This window comes from Phytophthora infestans, genomic scaffold (genome assembly GCF_000142945.1).
Source record: "Phytophthora infestans T30-4 supercont1.1 genomic scaffold, whole genome shotgun sequence".
Taxonomy (NCBI): domain Eukaryota; phylum Oomycota; class Peronosporomycetes; order Peronosporales; family Peronosporaceae; genus Phytophthora; species Phytophthora infestans.
The window spans coordinates 2,487,489-2,511,180 of NW_003303758.1; the positions used below are offsets into that span (position 1 = coordinate 2,487,489).

The following is a 23,692-nucleotide window of genomic DNA, read 5'->3' on the forward strand; positions in this document are numbered from 1 at the left end:
TTCAGGCATGGACTTGCCGCCGTCCATCTTGCCTGAGTATGAGTGATTGAGCTTCTCCTCTCCGGGTAGGGGCGCATATTCGTTGGAGGCATCAGCAGTAGTCGGGAAGCTTTCGAACGAGTGCACTACTTTGCCGTGGAACTTGTATGTCGCCCTCATGCCACTCATGTTGCCTTCCTTCTGCAAAAGTCAAAAGACGCTTCGAATAGTTTGTGATATTAGATATGAGAGACCGGTCCTTACAAATTGATATTGTTGCCACATTCCAGTTTTGCCACAATGATGAACGCGTTCCTCGGAGAGTTGCGCATGGTAAAGGTGCTGCACCAGCAGTCGGGCGTGTGTTTATTTACGCACCAGTGGAAATGGAACCCGCAAGCACATGCGGAGGGCGTGGATGCGCTCGTCATGTCCTTCACGCAGTTCGCGCGAGAGATCGATGGAGGAGGTGAGTTATTTAAATGAGTGTTGCATATTTCCCTGCAATTCTAACTTATGTTAAATGTAACATAGAGGTTGTGCAAGTGCACTTCGACCCGAGCAGAAATGACAAGAAGGATCGATCTGGTAGCAGCCCAATGCCCGTAGGCAGCAACCAATCTTTCCTTAAAAGTATTAAATTTGCTCAAGCTTACTAACAAATGTCCGCACTGCGCAGACATCTTCCGGAGGCCTCGTGATGATATCGCTCCAGAATGAGGTCATCCAGGCAGTTTTATTCCATGATCGAACATCCGACGCAGCGTGCACCGCTCTCAAGTCTTTTCTACAACGAATTCTTGAGCGTTTTTCAGAGGTATTCGCGCATGAGTTGGAGCAATTACAACCGCAATTGCAAGCGAGCGCCACACCTACCGCTGAAGAGGTTTGCCATTTTTATCTATGAAATTTTGAACCGAAATAATGTTGATGTGTTTTATCTCTCGTATTTTTTGCAGCGCGAAGCTGTTGAGGCTCCGTTTCGGAGATTTGAGGCCGAGCTTGACAGCCAATTGCTGCTGCAACCTAATGGTGATCATGGCTTGCAGTGAGGTGGCAATATATCGAGCTTGTGTTTTACAGAATACATTACAAATCATCGCAGGCTTTGGCTACATTTACCGCCGTTTTACAAAGTAATCCCCAGTGTATAGAGTAAATAAGATGTATCGTTGTCGTCCTCTCTTGCAACTGCTAGTCCAGCACACTCTTCCGGTGTCGCTCCCCCATTTCTACGGGTTTGTCTCCTGTGGTGAAGCCCCATAGTTCAACTTGGACGCAAGAAAACTCCTGCGAAGTGGTTAATGGAGGCGAATTAAACGTCTCACACGCGCCACTTGTCCCTCGAGATAAATCGCTATCCTGAAAGACCGAAGAGCTCAAGTGTGTTAGTCATCGTTTGTTACATTATAGCGAGTCAACTCTACTCACCAGGAACAAACCAAAGTTGCCGCCGCCCCCCATTATCAACGACTCGTCCGAGCACAGCATAAAGTAGCTATTCTTTCGACTCCATTGGTACTTAACAAATCCACCGGCAGCACTTGGGCTCGCGAACGAAAACAAGAACGATTCGCCAGTTCCATAGTAGTGGAAAGCGTGGTGCCATTCATCCGAGGCATAGCCACCAAACACATTCCCTTGGGCGTCCTTGACCACCAATAACGTCGGACTCTGTTTCCTCGCTAGTATCAGCAACGTCTCCAATGAGGATCCATTTGCTTCGACACTGTAAATTCGATACCATCGGCACAATTGGCTTGTGATCGGCAACGCATGGTCAATATACGCAAGATGCTCAATCTCCAGTATGCTTGACGGGTCCATCAGCTTCGACTTGTAGTCGTCTGGATTGTAATCAAACGAGGGTTTCTTCTTGGAGTAGCGCAATGGGGGTGACAGTAGCGATTGATCAGCCAAAGCTGCAACCCGAAAGGCGTCATCATCGACCAGCTCTGCTTGCATTTCGAGAACTTCTTCGCCCTCATCGAGACGACGTGTTCTTATCTCTTCCCATTCCACTTGTAGGTCGTTCACGGTAACGGGAGCTTTCTTCAGTAACTCATAAATTATTCCCTCTGTTTCTGTAATCACACGGGTGAAGGATGCTGCCTTTGGATCCAGCTCACTCCAAAGTTGGTCGAACACTTGGAACATGAACATGAAGAGCTTACTGAAGTACATGTCTTCGTCAAACAACTCCCAGAACGGCTCCAGCGACATCGCTACAATGTCGATCTCCGGGTGTTTCGGGCTCAAGCTGTAGGTACAAGCAGCGAGCGTCAGTCACAGCACAAAATATTTATCGCGTGAAAACTTACAACAGCTTCAAAAGCTTCACTAAGGACTCGCAAATGGACGACGCGACCAGTCCTGCGTCATAAGACGGCAACTCAGACGGCAGTGCGCGCATCTCCAGCAGCGGTAAGGCACCTGGATCAGTCTTCAACCAGTACAAAACTGCTCGCAGCATCAATACGCCACCCTTCTCAAAGTTCCCCAAGATAGTTGGCTTATTAAAGCCAAATTGCTCCCAGTTGCTCACGAGCTCCGGCTCTGTCGTTTCGCTGGTTGTGGGTGAAGACCCTCCACTGCTAGTAGCACTAGTCGGTGGCGTCGCAGCTGTCGGTTGCCTCAAATCTAGCTCCAAGCTGGTGGTAGTATTAGATTGAATTTCAGATTCCAGATCTGTTGCATTGTCTAATTTTGAGCTTTCTGTGACTTGCGAGTTGATAGAAACATCACCTCCTTCTAAGTGGTCACGAAATAATCGAGAAATCTCGTTCACTTGCTGCCTATCGGACAAAAAGTTCATCAAGGGTTGGAGCTTCATCTGATGAGACACCATGCGAAGAGCTTCTTTCTTGGCTTCCAAGCGCTCAAGCGCATCAACCACTTGCACTCGTATGTCATGAAAAATGGTCGCGTAGTGTTCGATCATCCGCTCCACTACTTGCGCTCCAACTGCTGCATACCTCACGTCTTGATACTGAGAGTGCGTTCTAGCACGCGAGCGCTCAGCCGACGAGCCAGAGTCCTTCTTGAATGCAATTACTGGAGCTAGAACAGAGGAAGCTGGAAAACATCAACGCCATTCTGCTCACAATGCTCCGGTTGCTGTAAGAAATTCATCAAGTTGATAACCCTCTTCAATACGATCTGGCAATGCACTGGCAGGTCATTTACCAAGCACGTAATGTTGCGCACGCTTGCGTCTTCATCGCGTAATTGACCAGCTGCCACGAACGCGTCGTATTTGTCATCGGTCACTATTGCGTCCGGCAGGTTCTTGAGGAAATCTAAAAGCAAGGCGCCTGCACATTGAGGGTCCAGATCTTTCGGTACCGAGCCCTCTGTCTCCACAGTCTCTCGAAGCTGACTCAAGCGGATACTCAACACAGTCGTTCGAAACAGTCGTGGGGTATCTGGGTTTTCTCTCAATATTGCAACGCAATCGTCCACAATGTTCGGCAGCGCTAGGAGTGGATCAATCAGAGCGTAGCGACTGTGATATGGATTTTTCGAGAGGGATGCCAGACTGACACCAAACACGTACTGCCACGGTTTTATACCTTTGAGACGATGTGGGAAGAAGGCCGAAGGTAGCTGGATAACTTCGTCCTCGTCGTCCTCCGTGACAGCCTCAGCTTCTTGCACTTCCAGGTCTTTTAAATCTTCAAGCTCGACTAGCACTGGTTCGGCGTCTGGGGGTGGTAGAAATGACCCAGCTCTGGAAGGTGACACCCCCACTGCTGCAGCAATATCTGCATCTGTGATTGTAGACACCATTTCTCCGCTGTTGCTTTCAGTACTAGGCTCAGGTTCCACTGATTCTGCTTGCTCTGACACATAAAATGGATCGCCGTTGACTTCAATGGCGAAATGCACCTCCCGGAGTGCAATGATCAGCTCAAGAAACAGGCCCAGTCCTTCAGAGCAGCGAACAAGCGACCATTCTTCGTAATTGTTACGGATCAAGTGCTCGCAAGCCATTGAAAAGATCATCTAAAATATCACCCACAAAATTAGATGTCAACAGCTTGCAAGAGAACGAATGCATGCTCTCAGTACCCACCATAATACTGGACTCAATAGTGTGGTTGTTTAGCGCAATCTTCAACCAGCAACGTGCTTTTCCTACGTCAGTCTGTCGGAACCACCACAAGGTTAATCCCCAATGCAGCTCAACCGTCAACATACAACCACACAAACCTCCGCCAGGAATGCTGCAGACAGCACACTCTGCACTAGCGTCGGCTCGTCCACGATGAGCGTACTGGCGTACAGCACATGCCAGTAACACAGCTGCTCCTCGTCAGTACGGGGTTTGAGCCCCAACACCAAGCATTCTTCCAATGCCACACCTGGCAACAAACAGCACTAAAACGTTTAGAATTACCTCATTGTTACAAGGATTAACGTCGATAATAACGTACAGAGTTCGCCAACACAAGAATCGCGCTCCGTCAGCTGCTGACGTTGTTCGCGGTGCAGTGACGCCACCGGTGTCCCCTCCTGTTGCCCGACAACAGGTTGCTGGTCGCCTGCTTCGTTCAAATCCGCTGCGTTTTCTTTGCGTAACACTGCCAGTGTGGCGTTCTTAAGTCGTGTCTGTAGTTCAATGACACAATATTCTTAGATCTCCTATCTCTTCGACTACAACAGCTCCAGTTCGAGTACCAGTGCGTCGTATCGTTGTTGCACAAAGGCATCGCTGGCGCCGCCTCTGTCCTCATTCCGCGTGGCCAGCCAATGCGAGATCTTGCTCAACATATCGATGCCTTGAGCAGCTCGAGAATTGATGAGCTTCTCGTCTAAGTCCTTTAAATACCCCGGACAGTTTTATCGTCTATGATTGGCCAAAAATAGGCACAAAAACTCTGCGGCAAACGAAACGACCACGGACGTGACCTCACCAGTGTACGGGTGATCAGTTGGAACCGGTCCCGGAAGATCAATAACGACGTAGCCCTATTAATAGCTAGTCGGGATTTGGAACTTCTTCTCGACCTAGATTAACACGAGTCGATCGGCAAGAATCGATCCGCAGACTGAAGTCAACTGTGTGCCATTTTTCGTCTGCCGTGCCATTGTGAGTTTTGAAACGCAATTTATTTGAAAAAAATAGCTTAAACGTACCAATCAGCATGAGTACTAAGATAACCCTTTTGACGTTGTATGCAGGTTGTGGAGACAGGATACTCAATTACTATTGTGAAGACGTGCTGCAGCTAGAAATGTAGAGCTCGTCTTGAGATCTTGAGATCTTGAGATCTTTCGCATGTACCTTTCACAGTCTAAAGACAGGGACCGTGAAACCTGCACCACACCAGACGTATTGCACGTTATTGGAACTCCGTTCCGTGAACACACTTCTGACCGCTGTGACTCTTTAAAGGTAAAATGAGGACTGAATTATTTAAGTGCTAGCGCTGCTCTTCCAGAGCTCCTACCAACACTAACGGATTCTACCCCGTTCTTATACAATGACCTGGCCCAACTGATTCTCATCTCGTGTACCAACACTTCATTGTGCCTGGTTCCCATTACGTATTCCAACACGCCCCCCTCGAAGTGCAACTTCGACTATCCACCGTCCTCAACCCCAGCCAGCTCCAGCATCGCCTTCAAGCGTCTCTTGTCAAGCGGCTTGGTAAACGTGTCGGCAGGATTCACATCACCCTTCACCTTGTGAAGGTTAATGTTTCCTTTCTGCACTTGCTCGCGCACAAAGTGCCACCGGAGTTCAATGTGTCGTGTGCGTCTGCTGTAGGTCGGATTCGTTGCCATTACATGAGCTGCTTGATTGTCAATTCCGATCCGCAACTTGACCTCATGCTCTGGTAAAATCTCCTGCAAAATGTTCCCTTCTGCTACAGCTTCCATTGTTGTCTCGCACGCGGCCACATACTCCGCTTCTGCTGTCGACAGTGCAGCAATTGACTGTCTCCGTGACATCCAGGCAATAGCTCCTCCGGATAATGTGAATACAAAGCCCGTTGTACTCTTCCGCTGCTCCGGATCGTATGCCCAGTCACTGTCGCAATACCCTTCAAGAACAATTTCCTTCGTTCTTTCTTGAGCTCTTGTGTACGTGATTCCATAGTCTAGCGTTCCGGCCACGTACCGCAGTACTCTCTTTAAGCTTCCAATATGCTTCGCTGACGGTTTGGACACAAACCGACTGAGCTGTCCCACCACAAACGCCAAATCACGTCTTGTACTCGTTGCTAAGTACATTAGCATCCCAATGACTTCACGGTAAGGAAAACTCGTGTCCGCAGCCTCTTCCTCGTTCAGTGGTGCCAGTCTAAGATTCACTTCCATGGGGTTTCCAACAGCATGGGCATTTTGATACCCAATCTTGGTCAAAATTTCACGTGCGTATTCCCTCGGTTAATAGTGATCTTCTCATGCGTCTGCTCCACTTTCACACCCAGATACTCGTTCAGCAAACCTTGGTCCTTGATACCATATTCCTTATTCAGCTCCTCGAACAAGTCCTTCTTGCTCTGCTCATTATTTGTAGCCACTAATATGTCGTCGATATATACCAGTACGTACATGATCGTATCTCCGTCAAATCGGTAGTATAAGCAGGGCTCAGTCAGCGACTGCAAGTAGCCATGCATTTTTTTTAAAACCAATTGTGAAACTCTGAGTTCCACTCACGTCCCGACTGATGCAATCCATACAGTGCCTTCAACACGACATACACGTATCCGTTGATCTTGCATGGATATCCATCAATGGATCTCAAGTACTGTCTACTCGCTAGCCAGGCATTCAGATATGCGGTATTAATGTCTCCACCATACACCATTAATCCCAGCCTTGCTGCCAACGCCAACAACAGTCTGAACGACGACATTCGTGCTACAGGTGCGAACGTCTCCTTGAAGTCAATCCCCGGCCGCAGATAGTTACCCAGGGCTACAATACGGGACTTGAAACGAACCACATAACCTTGGTGATCCGACTTCACGTTATACACCCACATTGTGTTAACAGGTGCTGCTCCTTCTGGCATCTCATTCGCCGGAATCTCAGCAATTACTCCCTTGACCTTGAGAGCTGCCATCTCTTCCATCTCTGCCATCAATGAAAAAGTCTCTCTATTTTAATCGAAGCATCACCCGTCGATTTCGTGGGATCTTGATCTCGCTCGTACGAATGGGTCGTCCATTCTTGTCCAGTACTTGAGACGAATTAATTGTCACGTTCACCATATAATCATCAAGATATGCAGGACGTCGACGCTCGTGATACTCCCGAAGTCCAGTCCGAACCTTCTTCACATTCTTCTTATCTGCTTCCTGTTTGGCCCGTTCCTCCTCTGAAGGAGTCTCATCACGGTGCGTCCGCTTGCCAATTTGTTTTGGCTGTACCAGCGCAACAGTTCCTGCATCTCCCACTTCTCCGTCTGGTTCATCATCAGTACATACCATCTCTTCGGTATCACTCTGCAATTCTGCATCCTCGCTGCCCAGATCCTCAGCAAAGACACTTGCCACTGTAATGTCCTTATTACCACCAGAATCCTCGTGTTCATCCAGCTCTTGGTCAGCTGTCTCAGAACCACAGGTTTCAGCCACAGACACTGCTTCTTCATCTTTAATGTCGATAGTATCATTCGTTTCCTGACTGTTTTCGTCCTCAGGTATTTCACCAACATCGACATTAATGTCTTCATCGAGATCACGTGATTGATCTTCATCATCTCGTGCACTCTCAACAATAACATCACCTTGCTTATCAACATCGACATGTCTGTCATCTTCCACAGCATTGTCATCGAGTTGACCAGTCTCAGCAAGTTGACTATCACCGTCCAGGCCATCACTGCCTGAAACACCGCCATTTTCATCGGCATGGCGCACACCGTCCAGACCATCACTGCCTGAACCACCACCATTTTCATCGACATTGTGCACTTGAACATGCACAGGAATACACTTCACGTCTATCCTGTGTCTGCATATCACTACACTTGCCTCCCCTCGAGCTCCCGAGTACGGCACAGTGCTCAGCTCGGCTCAAAATCAGTTTGGGTATTCAATCTTCTCCGTTGAGTGGAAATGAAGAAGAAGAAAAGATCCATCATCCTTTCCCAGTTCAGTTGCATGTCGATCACGGTACATGACGTCTTCTGCAACTCGCAAATCAGATACAAACTTCGCCGTGTGCTCGTCAGGGAAGTAAACTTTGCATCCAACTACATCTTCAGCATAACCCAACACAAAATTGATCTTCGCATGATCGCTAAGTTTCTTGCGTCCAGGAATTACTGGTACATGGACATAAGCTAGTGCTCCAAACTTCCGAATGAGATGCACGTCCGGCTCGATGCCAAGCAACATCTCGTAGGGAATTCGTCCAGTTCCCTTGTTAAACACGCGGTTCTTCACATAAACTGCGTTTCTCATGGCCTCCGGCCACAGGCTCCTCGGCAACCCCGAGTGTGCCATCGTAGACCGAGTCATGTCTCTCAATGACTGATGTGTGCGCTCACACAGGTTGAGCTGCGAACTCTTCGGTCCGACTTTCACGTGCTCAATCCCCTTCGATCGATATCATGCATCGATTTCGCCATTGAAGAACTCACTGCCTTTGTCACTCCAGACTTGCAGTACTTTGTGGGTAGCTCCGCTGATGCTCCGACCAGCCTGCCGCTCCGCCCACAAGACATATTCCCGCATGTGCTTGTTCACCACCTTGTTGTCTTTACTCTTCAGCAGGTACACCGTGACAAAGCGAGAATAACCATCCATAATCACCAGGACGGCTTCATACCGAGTAGAGTTGTTCTTGCCCGGAATCAGAAGGTCTGCATAGACCACTTGGTTCGGTCTCTTCAGTCCTCGATCCAACTTCTTGCGGTGTGATCTCATCTTCTGCTTCCCAATGTGGCACGCATCGCACGTTTCCTGCTGTCGCTGTGTCAGCATCATTCCGTGCACTAGCTCCTTGTCCACCATGGTCTTCAGATACTGTGGGCATGTATGACATAATCTTTCATGCCAAAGCTTCAGCGAACCAACACCTTGAGCGATGGTGTGGTTGCATACTGCTGCTGCTTCTGAGATCACTCTTGCTCTCTGAGTTGGAACTGCTACCTGAAATCCCCAAATAGCATCCTGCGCCGTCGCAACAGCTACAGTCCTTCCATCTCTCAGTATGTCAAAACTTCTGGTTTCACTGTTAAACTCGATAGCAAAACCTTGCTCAAAGGCAAGTCCCGGAGAAAACAAGCCATACTCTGCGTCAGGAATGTACAACACTCCATCGATATATGTTACCACTCGTTCTCCGTCTACCTCTGTCATCAACGCCACTGTTCCCATTCCTGCAATTCTTGAGGCAATGGTTGGCGTAACACCTCGGATACCCTGCAAGTTGTCCGAGTCCGCCGTGTATGACACAAACTCAGCAAAATTATCCGTGACGTGCGAGTTGGAAGCCGTATCCAGATACCGCCACCCGCCATTAAGCCGTCCAGTTTCTTGATCGCTGTCTATCAGATGTGCTTCTCCACTATCTGCCTCAGGATCACTTACTGGGTCTTCGTCACTCACTGTTTTGCCGTCACTCACGACTCCATGACCACGTGCATCTTCAACATGATTTCCAGCTTCTCGAGCTTCATCTTCATGCACGAATTCATCCTGTCCATGTGCTTCACCGCGTCCTTGAGGGTCTTCATGGACTTCACGTAACTGCCCAAGTCCTGCTACGACACCCTCATCCTGTTCACGGTCTATTTGCACAGGCATAGTTATCTCCTGTCGCACGGTGTAGTTACTCCGTGGCTTGCGCTTCTGCTCAGCGCTTCCACCATTCACCTGCACCTTTGACTTATCAGGACTATTCACACGCAGATTGTCTTCACTGCCGCAGGAATAACACTTCCGGGCACTCTTGAATCCACCAACTTTGTCCTCCTGAGAACTTCCTTTTCTCTCGAATGCTTTTCCACTTCCTCCTCTCTGATTACCCTTCTTGTCACTACGCTTTCCTCGGAACTCTCTTTGCCGAGCTGCTGCTGCGAGAATCAGCTCCCTCACCTTCTTAGGTGAGTACACACTCGGATCCGCTCCATAGTAGTTAGAAGATTTCAAATGTTCGAACTCAACTTGATCAGGCAAACTCTCCAGTAGCATATCCACCATTGTGGTGTCTGCAACGGTATGATTCAAGTCGGCCAACACAGACTTGAGGTTGAACATCTTACAGAGGTGAAGATTAGCATCACTTCCAGGGGTAAGCTTCGTGTTCCAAAGCTCGTTCTCTACGCGACGAATCGTATATGCCTTGATCGCTTCGCTCTGCTTTCCTTCATACAGACTACACAGCTCACTTCAAATTTCCGATCCGGTCTCCTTGTCGCGTATTTGGTGCAGCACGTCTGCCAGTACTGAAGTACCAATTAAGCGCATGATCTTCAACTGCTTCTTCTCAAATTCCTCTTTCTTCTCCGCACTCGCGATAGAAAGCATCGCCTTAGTCAATTCACCGACCGCGATGACTTTGAGATCTTGCTCTTTGAAGACATTCATCAGCGCCCACTTATACGTCTGCCAATCCTTGCCGTTCCAGTTTTTCGGCACTCCTTCACTCGAGTAATTCAGCGGCTTCGTTTTTGGGCTCATAACCCTATTGGAACTCCGTTCCGTGAACACACTTCTGACCGCTGTGACTCTTTGAAGGTAAAATGAAGACTGAATTATTTAGGTGCTAGCGCTGCTCTTCCAGAGCTCCTACCAACACTAACGGATTCAACCCCGTTCTCATACAATGACCTGGCCCAACTGATTCTCATCTCGTATACCAACACTTCATTGTGCCTGGTCCCCAATACGTATTCCAACACACGTGACGCCGCCAACGGAGAATGCGCCGAGTTTGTATGTCAACCGTCGGAGCAAATACAGCTTGAACCATTGGCTCCATCTCTTCAAGCGAGCAAACCCAGTCCCTGTATACTTCCCATGCTTCAAAATTGATTCTTTCAATCCACACGATGCGCATATCTTCGCCCTCCAACTTGTCCTTCTGGTGGCTCGCATAAAGGTACGATCCGCGCACGCGGTGCTGCCTCAGTCATGCCGGTCTTGTAAAACGACGAATTGGCATGAAGAAATTAGTCCCTATGATAGGAAGTGACTTAATTTGAAGCCTTCAGGTGTTTTTTTTGTCATCTACGGTAACCCTGCATTACCTGTGATTGGTAAAAAAAAAGGTACGATAATTGGACTTGGCAGCGAAAATGGTGCGGGAGTTGGCGTCGCCGATGCGAGCGCGCTCGTTGCATGCCGCCATGGAAGAGGCCTCATCTCCACGCGTAAATAAGGCGTTGGACTTCATGAGCAGCGACGATGACGACGAAAATGCTGAGGAATTCGAACAGGAGAACCGCAAGTGTAACAACTCCACCAAAGATTCAAGTCCACATAACACGAAAGCGGCGGCGGTCGGGGGAACCTTTCGCTACCGCACACGGCGCACGGAGCGCTTGGGCGTGTACGGCAGGCAGGACCCGCCGTATCGTCGGCAAGTACTTTTGTCACCCAATAAGATACAGCAACGACGATCCAGCTCAGAGCAGAGCACTCCGACGCACAGGAGACCGGGGCTTGCCGGACGGTAAGCTACTATAAAGGATTGAGAGGGGCTAGTAGAATAACGTCTGGATTGATATGTGGACGAAAGCAGGTCCAGTAGATCGGTGTCACCGCCGTGTGCGAGCCCAGCAACGTTGCTGAGCCAAAACCTTGGAGCGACTTTGTCTATGAAGAGTCCTGTGCATATGCGGCGGCGCTCGCAAGGGAAGAAAGTAGTTGTGAAGAAACTTAGTGTTGCAGACTCTCCGGTGAGTTTTTATGCCTCTGTTTGCGGCTGGTGAGGGGGTCTGAAGTGTGATTCCTTGTCGGACAGAACCATTTTGTCCCTTCGTTTGAAAGTTTGCAAACTATTCGTTGGCTTGGAGCTGGCGTATCGGCAGAAGTATTTAAGGTGTCGCTCTCATTTTCTTTGGCTCGAGCTCTATTGCGAGTACTTACTCACTCGTGTTTCCCTAACAGGTCCGAGATCCACTGAGTGGAGCGCTGTTCGCCATCAAAAAGTCGAAACAAGAGCTGCGAAACGATCGAGAACGGTACGGATTCCAGGCTTTTATGTAATAGTCGATAGTCTCCTTACTTTCTCTGGTGTCAACTTTGCTCGATTTACAGTGATGTGTTGGCCCAAGAAATCATAATCCTTGATAAGCTAACATCGTCACGACACAACTTCGACAGCATCGTGCGATATTACCAAGCCTGGCAGGAGAATGGTATGCACATCTCTTTTTTTGCGAACAAAAATGGGGGGGGCTCTGTGCTGATGACAATTGTGCAAATACAGGCTTTTTCTTCTTGCAAATGGAGCTGTGCGAGGGAGGCACATTGCAAGAGTTTATTACGACACGAAACCGAGAAGTTCTTCCCGAATACTACTTGTGGAGTATCTTACGGAATGTTGCAAGCGGACTCGAGGTCCTCGCTGAACACGGTCTTGTTCATCTGGATATCAAACCTGACAACATATTTATCACGGGAGACGGACATTTAAAGATTGGGGACTTCGGTATGGCCGGAAAAGTGGTGACATCGTCCAAAGCGTCGAGTACAATAAGTGATCTTGAAGGAGATGCGAAGTACATGGCGAAGGAGCTACTGTCCAGCGCCGATCGGCTCCCTTCGGCGGATATCTTTTGTTTTGGTACACTGCAACACATTCAAGCACTTCAATGATTATGAAAGTAGCAGAGATACTCATGGCTGTCTTCTGACGTCGTAGGTATTATGATGCTGGAAATTGCTACTGGAATGGTCTTGCCAGAAGCTGGGAAGAAGTGGCATGATCTGCGGGATGGAGAATTGCCTTCTCTTTCTTCAGAGTACTCAAAAGAACTCAGCGAGATGATTCAACAGGTAGGAACGCAATTGCCCGCATATTTTTTATTATTGGTATGGTTGACATTGAAGCTGACTGGGATCTCACTTAAACTTACAGATGATGCATCCTGATCCAACAAGGAGGCCCAGTGCAGTAGATATCATGAAAAACTGTCCTGTGCAAACTGCCACCGAGCCCATCACGCTCATCCAAGAGGTACGTCCATTTTTTGTCTTCTTGAGTGTCGTTGAAGTGAAGACAAGTATTTAACCACTCCACTTGCCCTACGAACAGCATGCTTTGAAGCAAAAAATGGTCGTGCTCACTAGAGTACGAAGCAACACGAGTCGATCGGCAAAAAACAACATGCAGACTCCTCACAAGACGCGTCTCTCAGTACCGTAAAATAAAAAAAAATCAATGCACTCTCCAAACCTGTCAATTCTTATTAAATTTTCTGAATTGGTACATTGCTCCTTTTGAGGAACCGGTCAGTAATTCCCCTATTCACTAACCGTCTTCATTAACCGCTTATAATCGACCTCTTTTTGGTTGGCTTCGATGGCGCCGACACCACAGCGCCGCGTTCAGTATCTCTTTTCTTACGTGATAACAAGAGTACGTCGCCGTGTTTGTTGAAAGTGTCCATGCCATCAGGAATAATGTGCTTACTCGAGTGTGCATGATCTTGTGAAACTACAGTGAAGTTCAACTCGACCGTGTCCTCGTCGCGCCGCAAAAGCCGTAAGGCCCACTTCGGTGCCCACTCGACCCAGCGTCGTGTGCTCATGAGCGCCCCTCTGTCCAAGGAGCTGCAGAACAAGTACAATGTAAGTTAGTACACTGGTACTTTCAGCGTTGTAAGTCCATGTCAGAAACTCGTTACGGAGTCTGGCACTTCATGGCATCGCGGGAACCGTAAGTGTCGACCCCTCTCCCAGGACGACAGCTACAAACTTCTAGCTTTGATCGTGACTTTAAAGGCTCATGGCATCCTTTTTTATTGACACATTTCAGGTTCGCAGCCTGCCTATCCGCAAGGAGGACGAGGTCATGATCGTGCGTGGCTCGCAGAAGTCCCGTGAGGGTCGCGTGACCGCCGTGTACCGCAAGAAGTTCGTCATCCACGTCGAGCGTGTGGTGCGCGAGAAGGCTAACGGCGCCTCGGTGCCTATTGGCATTGACGCCTCCAAGGTGGTCATCACCAAGCTCAAGCTTGACAAGGACCGCAAGAAGATTTTGGAGCGCAAGAACCGCGCCGTGTCCGAGACCGAGAAGGGCAAGTTCACGGAGCAGGACGTCGCCATGGCCCAGGTCGACTAAGTGCCACAGCCATCTCGAGCATTGTTATCGTAGAGAGAAGGAAAGATTAAGTGTGGTAGTGCAACATCATGGGAAGAGTGGCAACTCTCCTTGGCATTTGCCATCACCAATTACTGTCCCTTGTTTTTTTTTTACGATTGGAGCTTCTTCATCTCCTGTTCGATCATCTGCTTGAGTGAGACTGTCGGCTGGTCCGAGACGAGTTCAACGAGTAGGTTGATGAAGTCCACTTCGCGTTCAGAGAACTCACGTAATGATAACTCCTGCATCTCGAGACGGCGAAGTATCTTGTTGCATAGCGGAACCGCCTGTGGAAGCGATCGTTTGACTGTTGCAAGAAGTTTGTCTTCGCATTCTCGAGCGTACTGGTCGCGACGCCAATTCTCACCTTTGCTTCCAGTTGAGAATGGGCCATGCTGTCGGAGTTTATTCATGCGGTCACCGTGCTTCTCAACGAAGCGGTCGAGAATCGACGCCTTCTTTTTCTCCTAAACAACATGAAAGCCATCAGTTATCTTCTTTAACATACGCATGATGCTACTATACACGTAGTAATATTCACGCACAATGTCGAGGGAGGCCAGGTACATTCTGGTGGCAAGAAGCTCTTCGGTCGTAACTGCTTTCTCCTGCAAAAGCTTCTCGTTCTCATGATGTAGTTGATCGGCTTTCTCACGTGCCTGGTTCATTTCTGCGATCAATCGCTGCTTACTTAGTCGAGTAGCCACCAGATCCTCCTCCTTCTTATTCAGATCCCTATTTCACACAAGTTTTGTTAGCTTGCACTAGTTTTCAACGCGAGTTCAGCACAACATTTGCCACAACATACCGCGATAACTGATCTACACGCCGAGTAGATTCGCCTGCCATTTTACTATGGACTTGTTGTTGTCTGCGTTGCATACAAGCCGTGAATTTAGAAAACATTCGAAATTCTCTTGCAGAAATACCAACCTTTCTCTTTTCCGAAGTTCCATAATTTCTCGCTCCAATGCTAATTTCTCTTCGACTACTTGCCGGTACTTCTTCTTTAATTCAATCGAAGACCCACTTGCTCCCATCACTGCCCCCCCAACTCCGCTTGCCTGTCCAGTAAACACTCCAGTGAATAAATATTCTTATAATTGAAAGCGCATTACCAGCGGAATTTTGGCATTTACCCGGAGTTCGAGCGCGACATTTCGTGTTTGAAGTTCTTGCACTTGGGCGTGAAGAGTGCTCAGCTCCTGTTGGTACTGTTTAAATACTTGAGGAAGCGACGTGCGCTTTTCTAGAGCACGCAACTTGCTGCGAAGTCCGACATTTGCCAGTTTCATGTTCTCAATATGGACTTCAAACATTGCTCGCGTCTCTTCTTGATCCTGGATTGCTTCAGCTGCTCGAGCTTCTGCTGCTTCTTTGTCTTGCTGTTGTTCCCGCACAATCGAGAGCAGAGCTTCGTAGTTCTTCCGTAGTAAAGTAGCATCTGCAGCCTGAACTCGTTCAGCCGTCTTGACATCCAACCCATCAACATTCGGAGGCACCATCACACATGGAGAGATACCAGCCTTTTTAAATGCTTCTAGCTCGAAAGGATCCGGCTTTGATGACACTGGCTTAACGGCTTCGCAGGGCAATAGTCGTGCTGACATGAGTGTGGGTTCCACCGAATCAACCTCAGGCGAGTCAGTATAAGAAACCTCTCGATAGCGAGAATTAATCACAGGATGATTGTTTACTGCGTGATTGGATGAATGTAAATCTTCGTCTGGGTGCTGTGATCGCTCGGTGTGATGCTGCAAAATTCTTTCATTCTTTGTGCGGCTGTATCCGATGTGCGCAAAGTCTTCTTGATCTGAGCTTTGGTCAAGAATTGGTAGTGGAGTATGGGACTCCGGTATTGAACGATTAGGAGGCAGCGAATGGAGCGAGCAATGCGATACTCTTGAATTCTCAGGTTTACCCAATTCGATTTCCTTGACATCTTCCAAAGACTCGCGCACTTGCTCATATAGATCGGTAATTGAAGGCCGCGTGTCTAGTGTGGTATATTTCTCGTGAAGGTTTTCACTATCCACTCGACTGTCAAGGCCAGACAAAGGTGCTGTGTCCGATCCCGGCCGTTCAGATGCTTTAGCTGCTATACTGATCGTGTCAATAGATCCACCGAGTATGTTTAGCTTTCGTTGAGCAAATGCATTCAACCAGCTCATCGCTTCTGACTCTTCAGCTCCATTTAAAGAGGATGTTGCTGGTGGTTGCTCGAAGGACGAATGCCTCTCCAGCATATGAGAATTTACCGACGACGGCATTTCGATTTGTGGCGACAGCACCGATCGATTCGGCGTAGATCCCCTTATCTGTGCTTCCACGATGTATCTATCCTGTTCACTTTGAATGTCATGCCGTGGTGGCTCACTTGGAGAAGCTTCAAAACACAGCTGCTCAAAGGATACGCCACGAAGGGGTTTACAAACGCATGTAAAGCCTCGCAGATTGGCCACAGCATTCAGCATCTGCACGCTTTCTCGCAAACTGCTGCGTGAGTCGATCACGTTAGCATACAGGAAAGATTTAGCGTTTGCAGTCAACAAAGGCATCATGAAGTTCGATAGCACCATTTTGCCTGTAAAAACTTGTGGAACTGAGGCACGAGTGCTGCTTTGTCTTAAAGTAGCTCCAGCTTGTCGTAAATCTTGTAAAATACTGTAAAGCTCGATCTTTTCTTGTATCGATACTTGATCCTGAAAATCTTTTTGGTCAATAAGGTCCACAAGATGCACACTACTTACTTGGCCACCATGAAACAACGCCAATCGTACGAAGAAATGTGCATTCTCTGCGTTCTGTTTGCGTACGATACGATTAGTCTTAGCAGTCTGCACAATGCGAAATGCACCAGCCAGTGATTGCGCTTCCAGCGACACAAACGTCATGGGCTCGGCTGAGGAATTCGTCCTGTTACTATCTGTCTTCAACAAGTCAATCGCTTGGTTGTTTACAATAATCCAGCTGCTGATTCCCAGTCTCCAGGGTTCATTTTGAGCTGGCCGAGATCCAATGTCCAACTGAGCAAAGAAAGCGTGAAGCATTCCTACTAGCTGGCCATACAGCTCTACAACGTCATTCACTGCCATTTCAGGTTGCGGTGCAAAGCCTCCTCCGCCAACGCTTTTGCCGAACAGCAGCCGATATTTTTGAGTAGGATGTACACCCCACACGACAACGTTCGAGTTGATGCCATCTCGTGCCGTTCGTAGAGCGGGTAACGTGATTTCAGTGAAAAAGTCGATAGCGTGTGACGGCGAACTCGACGAAAACACGGAATGAAAAGTCCATTCGGCCGTAGAAACCGCTCCACCACTAGAAGAGGTACTTAGCATCCCTGCTATAGACGCATCATTTGCAGGTTTGTTCGCTACTTTCACGCAGTTTTGTTGCGGAAGAACCTCAAACACAGGCGTGGCGCGATTCGCTGCAGTGACGTAGCAGGACACGTGGATATGACTGAGTACCGGAGCTGCAGCATCATTCGCGCTTCCTTCTGCAGTCCTAGCACCATCGTTGAATCCTCCAATGCTACTTCGCTCCATTTTCTAAATAGGTAAACGTCTGTTCACCAGCATCAGCACTAGCCATAATTAACATTAAAACGACCCAACCTATGTGCGAAGAAGAGCAAAACAGGATAACCATGAAACTCATTCATAAAATAAAAATCAAACGCACCAGTGCAGTCACGCTGGATGCCGAATGCTGCGTGCTGCGCTCCAATAAAGACTTTTGCTGCTGCTTCCGACTTCGTCTTCCCTGCTTGCTACCAATATGCTAGCTACCAATACACCTGAAAGGCCCTCCCATGTCTCTGTCACTCTAGATTACATTATACTTGCTTGATGTGTGTTGTATCCGCTGCCAAGGTGCGGAGGTGGTGGCAGTAATATCTTGGCGTAAAGAAGGCAAAAAAATCATCCCGGTCTGGATTCACGGCTGTAGTTCGCATGTGGTCAATTGCTTCGCCGCATCTGCGAACGTTGGAGCGTCGTATGCCGGTCGCAAGAGCGAGAGCGAATGAGATCCGCCGTCTGTAAATGCGATCTCGGACGTCTCATCGTTCATCTCGTCCATGACGCTGTCCTCCAAAATCTCCGATCGCTCCAACGCCACGTGCATATCCGTCTTTTGACCGACCGTCTCGACAAGTTCGTCAAAAAGTCCGATCTTCCACGCAAGATGCTTCTCCTCCAAGAAGTACCATACACGGTACGCGTTCCAGAAGTGCGCGTTGTCCAGTTTCTTCACAAGTGCGCCGTTTACAGTATCGCGGAACACTTTCTGGATTCGCTGCACGTCGACATCTACATCGCTCAGGTCTACACCGTTGTTCACAAGGAACCGCAATAAAACCAGCAGTTCATACTCGGACGGACGGTAGTGACCGCTGTGGGGATAAATAGTTTTAATGACCCCGTCACTGATCACCATCATTCCTGCTGTCTGCACACATTCGCCTCCTACGAAGCTCGTATGGTGGATTCGAGGGATCTTCTTCGTCTCCTTCTGGGAGCCGTAAAGAACACCATCGCGTAAAACAAATATCCATCCATCGGGTCCAGTTTCCACGATCTCTTGCGAGACATCATGTACAATCTGACCGTTCTGGACCGAGAGCGCAAACTTCTGACGTTCAGCCGCCGTGTCACAGTACAGCACAGTCTCGCGTTCTAGTTTCGTTCTCGGTACACCAGCGACTTCAATAGATTCGTCGTCCAGCCACTCCCAGAAGCTCGGCTTTGTGGGCTCCATTGGCTGACGCTTCCACTCCTTATAATATGCTCGCAAGTTTGCTCCATATCTGTGTATTAAAAAAAAAGTTCACATTAGTTGCAAGCGGTTTCCTAAATTATCTTAGGAAACGCGAAGAACGTACCGGTGCTTACGGTCGCATACTTCCAGCCAGCTTTTTTTATCCACGACAGAAATGTTTCCTGCGCTGTAGCCCTTCACTAGCTTGGGCGAGTATTTCTTGGCCAACTTGACGATCTCGTGCATGTTTTGGTAGGTGGTTCGTCGTTTGGCACGCATGCCCTCTGCTGTCATCTGTTTGGTTCCGCTGGTTTCCTCCGTTCTTAAAAAGATTTCGACTAGATTCTGCGATGCCTGTGTGTGCAGTAGTTAGCCCACTCCCGTCTCGTGTTCGGACTCGGTCTCTGTTGTCGTCGCCACGGTGCCGTTTTTCAATATGTCGTGGCAGAGTTATCTACTGACAGCGCTGTGTATGTGCGTGCTTTGTGTGTGTTAATCGATCGAAGCCCAGGGCCAGATGACGTCTCGGTTCCTCAAGTCCAGCTAACTGCAAGAGCGCAAGCGCAACAAGGCAGCAAGTGGCACACACAGAAAGAAAACAGACAGCTTCTTTTTGCTGTCCTGTGTGTGGCGTAGGAAGGGACAAATGGCACAAAAGGAGCTCGTGCACAAACGGCTTTTTAGACGTGTGTGATTCGCTCTGCAACTTGTTTTGTGTGTGAGGATAAATCTCACTCTTCTTGGCAAATAGGATTAATGCGACAGCTGCACTTAGTACTGCAAACACAAAAGCAAACGCAGCATACAATCAAACACATGTTAGTAATCGTTAGTCAGGACCGAGTGTCCGTCACCGAGGACTCTGAGGCGACGTGCGCGCATGCAACAGCTGCGTAATCTGTACCTGTTTCTCTTTTCTGGTTTGAGCCTTCTCCTCTACAGCGCAAATTCTCTAATGAAGGCAACAGACCAAAAATCGGGTAAAATGCCCGGCTCTGTGCGAGGGAGAGTACGGTACCGCGGTGGGTCGGGTTAAATTTTAACCAACTAGATCTCCTAATTAAGATTTTGGCCAATAGGTAATCACTTCATGATCCAATTTTAGACTAATCAGCGATTTCCTTAGACAGAGCCCTAACCGGTCCAGACAGTGAACCGTACAATTTCATCTTCGCCAAGAATGTTCGGTGATGCACTTCAAAATTGCAATTGGCGGCTTCGTGCAAGGTGGCAGGTAGATCACGTGAGACGACTCACTGCTGTCGCACCATTTTTTTTTGTGCCATGGGCCAGCAGCGGCGATGTGAACGCGCGTCAAGATTCTTCTCAAAAAATAGTTTGGTATCTGCAAGATTCAGCACCTGCAACGCGACGATCTGCTTTTCCGACCCGCTCGAAATGCCGACGACGGCAGAAACATTCACGCTTGTTATTATACTAGCCGAGCGCCGCCGCTACGCGGCGGTAATTTAGGTTTTACTCTAGATTTTTGCCTTCCCGCCTTCGCTTCGCTTTGGCGGGATAATAAGTCCAAATCCTCTGAGTCCCCCATGTGCCTAAATCGACTTCTTTATTTTTATAAATCTGCGTTTCTTTTGCTACAAATTGCTGAGCTCCCAGTAAGCCGTGTAAATATTTCTACCGGTACAAAAGACTGAGACCCTAGCATCATACTTACCATGCTCATAAACGATTACGCTAGTGATCTTGGCAAAGTCTCTTTGTTGTTGTTGGCGATCACTGTACCTTAATCTTCCACCCAGAAGCACCTGCACTTCAGTCTAAAAACGCTAAATAATATATTTAGTTTAGCGTCGTGATCGATTTCACGGGCCGTTTCTGAAACCTAGATTGCAACAATGCAAAGAATATCTGTCCAGCTTGCATCAAATACCCGCTTGTACTGCCTGGTTAAGCTTGTAATAAACTGACTATTAACCACTTCGCATACCAAACTCGCTACTTTGAAAGAAAATTAAAAGTGTAACAGTTTGAATATTTAATAAAAATATTCAGGCTGTAGCATTTTCTTATGCATTGAAGTGTGTTCATTTTGTGCTGATTCAGAATTAGTCATTAGACACTCCAATCTGTGCCTGTTATGGTTATACTGTAGCCTTTGGATATAACGATGCGTCGCACGACGCCTTTTGTTGACGGCGGTATTTTTATTTGATACTTAAACGATGATTCCAGGATGGTTAAACGTAGATTAGGCTCTAAGTTGATTAACGTTTCTTTACGGGCCTACTTATAATAACCATAATTTACACCTCTCATGTTGTGTTGTTATCTTACCGCTGCATGTAAAACCTTATTCTACGCCTTGTCGGCAACGCGTCTGCCTATTAAGAAGTATCAGAATCTTGCTGTCTAAATAAACGCTTAGGAAACAATACAGTAGTAATTGTCATCAGCACATATTACTTCTTTTCCACGTCAATCTAAACTATCTATCTTTGTGGATCTAGTGACAACGTTTATAAGCACAGCTTTGTTCTTACGGCAAGCCCACACGACCGGCTACTGCTGTACATGTAACATGTACGATTTAGCAATACCAGAAACCCACTCAGATAACTTATTATTAATAATGTTAATATCTTTACAATAAAAAAATTGAAATTATCATTTTAGTCAGTGTAACTCGCAGATCCTACAGTATACTTAAACCATGTCCTCGGAAACACGCATGCTTACGTGTACGCTAAGCACCCTGCCCTCCGTTTAGTACTCAAATATCAATGCATTATGAAAAAGTATAAAATATTAAAACGATGCCGCCTTCGGACAATGTATTAGCTTTGTGCAAATCCCCATATGTAAACTGGGAAACACATGCATTTATTGATGTCAACTACACATTCTAGTTTTAACCAATTAAGGCCACCTTCGCTGCGCTCGGCAGCCAGTAGGAATATTTAAATTATTTTATCCAATGATCTGTCCGGAAAAGCGTGACAGGCACGACAATTTAGTGTGACGGACAGACAGGTTGCTGCAGTAGATGTTTAAGATAATATCGCGTCCACGCGGATTAACGGCTGCAGTTTGCTATACAGCGTATACATGTGCATTGTAGTGCAGTGCACTGAATTGTTCGAAGTCGTTGCAGTTTGTAGGCTTAGCACCACCTTGCCCGGCTATGGTGAATAAGACCGCCTACAGGTCCGCCAGCGGTGATTGCAGGTGCAACGATGATGATACTCCGAAACGCCGAGCTTTTGTCCAAATAAATGTAGATGTAACTCCTTCGCGGTGCAATCCGACAGCTCCGTTGATGTCTTAAAGGCTGGCACCACACGCAGTAAACACAGTGAGAGGCGAACAATTGTACTGGCTTCCCCCGTCGTCCAGTCCCACCCGCAGATGCACATCCACACTGGTTATCCGACGAGCGCCGAGACGACAAAAAAGGCAACAAGTATGCAACATGTTGAAGTCGCCAATGGCGTTGAACCGTGGCTGTAAGATGGCCGTCGTCGCATCCTGTCACTGCAATCCGGGAGTTACGCGAACTATCCAAGCTCCAGTCGGTTTCTGTAACAGCGATGAACAGGTAGCGCTTGAGCGTGGAAGACGCTAAATGTTGCGAGCCCAGCGAGATGGCCAGCAGCAGTGAATGCAGCACGGACTTCGAGGGGCCCGGATCTGCTGTTTCCGGCTCTACTACATGCAGTGCGGCTTCCGAGGAGCAGGAGTACGACGAGGACGACTTCGACAACTATTCGGACTCGTTCGAATTGGACAATGAAGATACCGAACCAGAAGTATCCGCTGCTGTTGCGGTCGTTAGATCTACGGGACATGATCAATTGCAAATTGGGATCCGCGTACAGGTTTTCTGGAGAGATGAGAACCAGTGGTTTGCTGGAGTGATCCGCAGCGTCGAGGAGGGCAATGAACCGTGCTATAACGTCCACTACGACGACGGCGAACAGCAATGGGAGGTGTGTTCACAGATTATTCATGCAGCTCCAAGACAAAGATATTAATGACTTGTAGCTGCAGTGTCTATCATGCATCCGCCCGTTTCCTGTCTCGATCGCTGGCACAGCTGAATGCACTCAACTCCAGCAGATGCTGCCGCTGAATGCACACGACGCACGGGCCATGATCGGCAAAAGGGCGGTAGTGTATTGGTCTGACGAAGGAGAATGGTATAACGGTATTATCAGCGCAGCTCAAGCCTCACCTGCAGCGGTGAAGATTGACTATGACGACGGTGACTGCCGCTGGGAGCAGGTAAGATCATCATATCTTTGTGTTGCTCGTCCTTGTTTTCATTCTCCGTGTCCTCGATAATATGTAGGAGCACATGTTCCATTCAATTCTCCTGCTACGCCCGACGATAGAAACACAGCAAACGCCTCTACCTTCACCTTTTGATCCTACAACTCCACCATCTCCGCCTGGGCGAGTGTTGTTTGCTCGCCCGTACAAGCAAGTTGTTAGCGACCACTTCCAGCCAATACGCATTGCTCGACCGTATCGCTCTGTTGTTGGGCACAGCGGAACTGTGATCATTCCACGCCCATACAGCGAACGCAGATATCTACACGCGTCTCTAGAGTGTTCACGATACAAGAAGCAAGGCGACACGGCTGACAGCATCGTACAGGCAACGTTATCTCCATGCTTTCCAGAACTGTGATCTGTACATTAAAAC

General features: G+C 48.1%; 6 protein-coding genes across 6 annotated transcripts; 3 read left to right on the forward strand and 3 right to left on the reverse strand.

Annotated features, from left to right (window-relative positions):
• Positions 1–282: 282 nt before the first annotated feature.
• Positions 283–1,031, forward strand: PITG_00475 (uncharacterized protein; the record flags this gene model as incomplete). The annotated part of the gene is made up of 4 exons (XM_002909028.1): positions 283–448; positions 514–584; positions 659–865; positions 939–1,031. The coding sequence occupies 4 exons, from the start codon at positions 283–285 to the stop codon at positions 1,029–1,031; spliced, it is 537 nt and encodes a 178-aa protein (XP_002909074.1).
• A 142-nt stretch (positions 1,032–1,173) lies between these two features.
• PITG_00476 (uncharacterized protein) lies at positions 1,174–4,752 on the reverse strand (the record flags this gene model as incomplete). Its single annotated transcript, XM_002909029.1, has 10 exons — positions 1,174–1,341; positions 1,411–2,239; positions 2,301–2,623; positions 2,720–3,019; positions 3,070–3,600; positions 3,667–3,984; positions 4,055–4,126; positions 4,186–4,343; positions 4,416–4,590; positions 4,660–4,752. The coding sequence occupies 10 exons, from the start codon at positions 4,750–4,752 to the stop codon at positions 1,174–1,176; spliced, it is 2,967 nt and encodes a 988-aa protein (XP_002909075.1).
• Positions 4,753–11,269: 6,517 nt separating this feature from the next.
• On the forward strand, positions 11,270–13,323 carry PITG_00477 (ser/thr kinase; the record flags this gene model as incomplete). Its single annotated transcript, XM_002909030.1, has 8 exons — positions 11,270–11,622; positions 11,692–11,848; positions 12,060–12,133; positions 12,210–12,310; positions 12,382–12,738; positions 12,817–12,950; positions 13,033–13,131; positions 13,210–13,323. The coding sequence occupies 8 exons, from the start codon at positions 11,270–11,272 to the stop codon at positions 13,318–13,320; spliced, it is 1,386 nt and encodes a 461-aa protein (XP_002909076.1).
• Positions 13,324–14,369: 1,046 nt separating this feature from the next.
• Positions 14,370–17,810, reverse strand: PITG_00478 (uncharacterized protein; the record flags this gene model as incomplete). Its single annotated transcript, XM_002909031.1, has 8 exons — positions 14,370–14,726; positions 14,805–14,994; positions 15,068–15,119; positions 15,164–15,323; positions 15,399–15,833; positions 15,957–16,255; positions 16,364–16,596; positions 16,657–17,810. 8 exons carry the CDS (start codon positions 17,808–17,810, stop codon positions 14,370–14,372), a joined length of 2,880 nt encoding a protein of 959 aa, XP_002909077.1.
• An 87-nt stretch (positions 17,811–17,897) lies between these two features.
• PITG_00479 (uncharacterized protein) lies at positions 17,898–19,963 on the reverse strand (the record flags this gene model as incomplete). The annotated part of the gene is made up of 3 exons (XM_002909032.1): positions 17,898–19,072; positions 19,148–19,800; positions 19,928–19,963. The coding sequence occupies 2 exons, from the start codon at positions 19,315–19,317 to the stop codon at positions 18,202–18,204; spliced, it is 1,041 nt and encodes a 346-aa protein (XP_002909078.1).
• A 2,665-nt stretch (positions 19,964–22,628) lies between these two features.
• Positions 22,629–23,412, forward strand: PITG_00480 (uncharacterized protein; the record flags this gene model as incomplete). Its single annotated transcript, XM_002909033.1, has 3 exons — positions 22,629–22,973; positions 23,029–23,248; positions 23,336–23,412. 3 exons carry the CDS (start codon positions 22,629–22,631, stop codon positions 23,410–23,412), a joined length of 642 nt encoding a protein of 213 aa, XP_002909079.1.
• Between the last annotated feature and the right edge of the window lie 280 nt (positions 23,413–23,692).